Consider the following 6,261-nt stretch of genomic DNA (forward strand, 5'->3'; position numbering starts at 1 on the left):
TACCTTCATTCTTGTGCATTTTATTCCTCTTATTTTTTGTTGGGAAGGGCTCACAAGTAAGCATTTCACGGTAAGGTCTACACCTGTTGTATTTGACGCATGTGACGGAAAAAAATGATTTGTTGGATGTGTTGATGTGTTTGTTTAGTGCCAGGTGGAACCTGGGTCTGTGGGCTGTTGGAGTATTCTAGCTATCCATGTCTGACGGAAAACAGGACCCGAGACAATCACTCACCCTGCATTTTATCTGCCTGCCTACCGGCCATCTCTTTCTCTCTCTCTCTCTCGCACTCACTCTCTCGCTCTCCCCATGATGAATGAACTGCCACGGAATAAAGCCAATCAGAGAGAGAAGCAAAAGACAAAAGATGAAAAACAACTGCGAGAAAAAACAAAACAAGCCTCAATAACCAACAGGGGCTTCATTCCTGTCCACAGCTCATCCGTTCTAGCCAGTTTAGAAGGTGGGTGGCCCTAGCGGGAAGTGGTGGGGTATGTGGCAGTGGGGGCTAGTTCAGCTCCGAGTGACCCCCCCCCCCCCCCCCCAAACTGTGAGGGGAGTATAGGAGAGCAGAGGGGTGGGTTGGGTGAGACAGAAGGATGGGGTGAGGGTGAAGAGGAGAGAGGAAGAAAAAAAGAAGCTGGATTGCACTTTGTGGAGAATGTTTAGTTTAGTTATCAAAACAAAAGTATTGTAACAGATGGGGCTGGTTACACCTTGGAAACGGCATAACAGCGGGGCTGGGAGTGCCAAGGGAGCTTATTAGGCTTATAGGAGAGCCAGAGGGAGACTGATGGGGCTCGCAGCCGTAGACACACACTTCAATGCTGCAGGGGAGATATAAAAGCCCTCTCACACACAGCGTCCAGCTTCACTGAAGTGCTCCATGTGACATGGGTGTGAGTTTCTTACCACAGAGAATGCTTCCTCCAGGACACCAAAGGACTCAGCTTGAAAGATTTTAAAGAAAAAAGAAACAGTTGGTTTGGACGGCATGTGACCACAGAAATTGCCTGTCTTTGAGGATGGATGTTTTCTTGGGCTAAGTAACAGACACGTTTTTGGACTTATTTTTGTCATGCTAATGGTGGCCAGGTACTGTCAAGCTGTTTGCAGAGGAAAAGACAGACATGTTTTTGAACTCTAACTGTTATTGTGACTTTTTTGCTACTTTTTATCAAGTTTTTCATATATTTTTTTAAATGATCCACAATTTATCCAAACCAAACTTTGAAAAACGGAAGTATTGAGCGAAGATGGACTCCTCATTCACCTCAGAGACGTTTTACAATGCGGGGTCGATAGCTGACCCCACCACCAGTTACCTGGACGAGGACATGTATCTGCAGGAGGATCTGGATGTGTTCAGTGTGACAATGGCTGTTCTCTACCTGGCTGTGTGCATCGTAGGGCTGGCCGGGAACACCTTGGTCATCGTGGCCATCTTAAAGCTGGACAAGATGGCTTCTGCCACCACGGTGTACATCTTCAACCTGGCCCTGGCCGACGGCCTCTTTATGGTGGGCCTCCCCTTCATCGCCATCCAGAATTTCCAGAACCACTGGGCATTCGGGGACCTGGCCTGCAAGCTGGTCATGGTCCTGGACGGCATCAACCAGTTCACCAGCGTCTTCTGCCTGACCGTGATGAGCATTGACCGTTACATGGCGCTGGTTGACCCGCTGAGGTTCGCCCGCTGGCGCACGCCCAGGCGGGCCAAGATAGTCAGCGGCTTCCTGTGGCTGTTCTCTCTGTTGCCTGTCCTCCCCATAACCATCCATTTCTCGGCTAGGGACGGCCTGTGTAACCTGGACCCCCAGGTGGCTTCCGACTCCTGGTGGCTGGCCTTCATCACCTACACATTTGTCCTGGGCTTTGCTCTGCCCTTCCTGGTTATGATTGTCTCCTACACCGCCTTGGTGGTCACACTGAGGACCCACCGCCACCAGGCCAGCTCCCCAGGCCAGGAGAGCCCTCGCCTGGAAACCCAGGTCACCAAGATGGTGGTGGCGGTGGTGCTGGCATTCGCCGTGTGCTGGCTGCCGTTCTACGCCTTCAACTTCTGCTCGCTGTACCATACGGACCTGGTGCTGACCTTCGCCAGGTGCTTTGAGTTTGTGGTGCTGTTGTCCTATTCCTGGAGCTGTGCCAACCCCATCCTGTACGCCTGCCTCTCAGAAACCTTCGGACGCCACTTCCTCACCCTCCTCTGCCGCACCAAGAGGTTTCCCAGTGTGCAATGCAACCCTGACACGGAGCGCTATGACCTCAATGATACAAGCGGGATGGGCAACAGTGCGGTGGCATAGAGATTCCTGAAAAACATTGGAAACTTTTTTATGTTCGCCAACTTTCCCTTTAAATGATGACATTTTATTCTGTCTTTGGACATGTCCTTTGTATATAAAGGAGGTTGGTAAAGATTAGTGTGTTTTTCTATACAAGTGTTTCTACATACATTTCTGTACAGCTGTTTTTCTACTGGATAATAGGTTTTCTATTTCTGCACCGCTCTGACTTGTTCTCTAATTTCATTTCTAATAAGGCTGCGGTGAGGCCCCGCTGCTCTATCACACCACTGTAATTCGATTTTACATAACTAATTAAATGAGGAATAAATTCTGTGACAATCGGGAGACAACAACAGGTGGCATGTAAACAAGATGGTAGCAACAGTATGTGCCGCTGGCCAAGACAAAGAGCTCCCAGAAGACCCACAAAAGACGTTGACTTAACACTTTCACATCAACTTTGTGTGGACATTTTCAGTGATGTCATGGAAGTCAGCTCAAAGACGTTTACTTTATGGGAAATTCTCCCGACAGAACTGTTTGGGGTGAGATACAAAAGACAAGTAGAAAAGGTGTTTGGTTCATCCCAAGATTAGTCCTATATCGAATGGTCATTGAGTAAGAATGTTTATACTGTAACTATGGATGGTTTATACTTATTAAAATGGAATAGAGTGAGGTTTTTCACGATAAAGGCAGATGAATGAAACATGAATTACGTTATGGGAACTTCATGATCGAGCAACTGATTCTTTATCAAGACAATGGACAAAGAAAACACAAGACAGAGATTGATGGCATAATCATCTTTATCATCATTATTAAAATCATAATCATCACTGCCATCGTCATCAACTATTTTTGTTGTAGTTGCTTTCATGTTGCATTTAACGGCCAACCTATTGTCGTGTTAAATTAGTTTCACAATTTACAAGTATTGTTTATGGATACGTATTACATATTGCTGATTGAATCTCACTTACTCACTACAGTATCATCACCTTTCTCTTTTAAATATTAAATCACACGAGAGAAAAGTAATTGATGGAAATTTGCATTGAAAACATACAAATCACAATTATGTGTTTTGTCTTCTTATGTTCATAACAAAAAGTATTAATCTGTGAGGCTCAAGTTAAACTGCTTAGTAGCATGTGTGTCTGACTGTAGCCTACCTGGTATATAAACAGTTGACTTGTGGTGGATTGATTGTGTGGTGAATACACATTATGAGAGAGGCTCTGACTAGGGTTGCAAAGGGAGGGTATATTACTGGAAACTTTTCATGTTTACCAGTAAACTACCAGAATGTTGGTACATTTTTCAAGGATTTTATGTCGTCTATCACAAGACATCTAGTGACCCTTTTTGGTACTTCAGATTATCACAGGTGTCTGTAATTATCTCTGGCCCTCTGTGCGGCCTTATCACATGTCAAATTTATGAAATCATTGAATAAGTTGATTTTAAAATGAAAAAATCTCAAGTTACGATAGATTGTCATAGATTATCTGTTAATTACCAAAATGACTGAAGATTCTAGTAACTTTTGTAAATTATCAGTAGCTTTGCAACCCTAATTCTGACCAATTCTCTGTTACAATTAGTGGTTCTCTGTGAAGCGTAGTCTGGAGCTGCTTTGAGTCTAAAGTGTAAGACCTGCTAACTAACCACTGGTTGAATCAACGTTGTTTCCACATCATTTCAATGAAGTTATGTTGACCCAGTGTGGAATAGATGATGAATTGACATCTGTGCCCAGTGGGTAGCGACTTGGGCTAGAGGTGTCTGGCAAGTGGACTATGTTTATGAGGCAATAATATGTGGAGCCGTATACAGAAAGGTTTCAGAGGAGTTGACGTTCCACTGGCTATAAAATGGCTCCTTTTCAAGGGTTCACTGACAGATTTCAGATGAGTGTAAATTGTCGCTTATTTTTGTATACATTTTTTTTAACAACCTCTTATTGCAAAGGGAAGATATTAAAAAAGATTTGGAAGCTTTCTGCCTGGCCATATTTGAGAGACAATGAGGAAGAAATAAAGTGAACCCACACAACTGGACTCCATAGCGATCTGTGTGTATACGTGGGCCCCCAGCCCTTGGAGCTCGAGGTAAAGGGTTGACGGTCAATGACACATAGCCACGCTTGATCAATATCGAGGGCCACTGGGGGCATGTTTGCTTAATGCGTCATCATTCTGGGTTTGAACAACATGAAAGGGAGATAAAATTCTTGACTGTGACTCCAAGGTCGTATATGTGCAATTCTATGATGTGCAAGTCCATAGGAATTATGGGTATCTGAAATTGGGTCATTAGGGGTCACTGCGTTTAAAAGATAATCCTACACCAGGGTTATTTCTGCTAGATGCGATCCAACCCTGTTCAGTAATAGGAGCAGCTGCTAACTGTCTGTGAGAGACGGCAGTAAAGAAAAGTAATGGCCGCCATGGGAGTGTAGGTGGGAAACGAATCAATAAAGTTAAATTACACAATTTATGTCTGATAGCTGTCAGCACGTCTTTATCAATAACTCTCTCAATCCCTCTCTCTCACACACAGACACACACATCCCATTGGGCACACACTGATTGAATCAATGTTGTTTCAACGTAAATTGTCAACATATTGTGCCGTGGAATCAACATGGAAAATACATTGGATATTTAAAAAAAAGTTATCAACCAGGACTGTTTTCATATCATTTCAACTAGCATTGAAACAAGCAGTAAACTTGTCGGCAGCAGTAAACATGTTATCCCCCATGAATGATGCAGCACTCACCCTTGGGCCAATTGAAACATTGCGTATGACTAACACATTTCAGTTAATTATTATAGCTCCCGCCATGGGCCAATCAGTGTAAATGTCGTATTTCTATGATTATTTGGTTACGTTCTCAATTCAACAACCAGTTTGTCTACAAATTAATGATTTGATATGTTGGAATCACGTCTCCATCTCAACCAAAAAGTTAAAGAATAGCACCAAATCAAACGTTACATGTTGTTAGGTTCTAATTCTCAGAGTAAATAACTCAACAGAGTGTGTGTGTGTGTGTGTGTGTGTGTGTGTGTGTGTGTGTGTGTGTGTGTGTCAATCCTTACATCTTTTATGGGTCGACAGGAAGACGAAGTGATAGCGTAATAAAGTTTCAGATGGATATCTTGAAGTATGAGCAGACTACACAACATTTAGTGGAAAGTCACCCAGGTACATTTGGGCAAATCGTGAAGGAGACATTTACATTCACTTTACAATTTTCTGTGAGAATATCGTCATCTGTATACTTGGACTTTTTATTTAGTTTTTCCAGTATTAGTAGCCATATTATAAGTTTAACATTTGCAAAACAACCAGTTTTCATAACTTCAGAACTCTCCATATTCTTCTAATTTGTCACGGCCGTTGAAAGAACTGGACCAGGGTGCAGCGTGGGGAGCGTACATATTACTCTATTTCATATGACGCCGACAAAAACAATAAACCATCCAAAACAACCGTGAAGCTAAAGGCTATAGTGCCAACAAACAAAGACAACTACCCACCAAGACATGTGGGAAAAAGTATGGTTCCCAATCAGAGACAACGATAGACAGTTGTCCATGATTGAGAACCATACCCGGCCAAAACAAAGAAATACAAAACATAGAAAAATGAACATAGAATGCCCACCCAAATCACACCCTGACCACACCAAAAGGGCGTGACATCATTTTTATCCAAAACGAAAAACCTTGCTGTCGCACAAGGTTAGCAGCTACATATGGGAGTATCCGGAAACCCCCCCAGATACGGGGTTTCCGGATACTCCCGTAAAGCCCAGCTCATTGGCTATCTAGCTTGTGAAGACCGCCCGCATCATCCTCGTGCCATGAAGGTGTCGCTCTCTAACCAAATTTGGTATCCTATAGGATATACTACACCCCTAATGATATAGTGAAGTCTGGTTACGTTCTAGGATCT

At 43.4% G+C, this 6,261-nt stretch overlaps 1 protein-coding gene across 1 annotated transcript; it reads left to right on the plus strand.

The window, feature by feature from the left end:
- Positions 1-761: 761 nt before the first annotated feature.
- On the plus strand, positions 762-4,760 carry LOC109865131 (somatostatin receptor type 5). Its single transcript, XM_031798819.1, has one exon. It carries the CDS (start codon positions 1,258-1,260, stop codon positions 2,308-2,310), a length of 1,053 nt encoding a protein of 350 aa, XP_031654679.1. The 5' UTR covers positions 762-1,257; the 3' UTR covers positions 2,311-4,760.
- The last annotated feature ends 1,501 nt before the right edge of the window (positions 4,761-6,261 follow it).

The sequence above is a fragment of the Oncorhynchus kisutch genome, linkage group LG20, assembly GCF_002021735.2.
Source record: "Oncorhynchus kisutch isolate 150728-3 linkage group LG20, Okis_V2, whole genome shotgun sequence".
NCBI lineage: Eukaryota > Metazoa > Chordata > Actinopteri > Salmoniformes > Salmonidae > Oncorhynchus > Oncorhynchus kisutch.

Coding starts and splice junctions, on each gene's coding strand:
- LOC109865131 (XM_031798819.1), top strand. CDS start 1,258: ATGGACTCCTCATTCACCTCAGAGACGTTTTACAATGCGGGGTCGATA.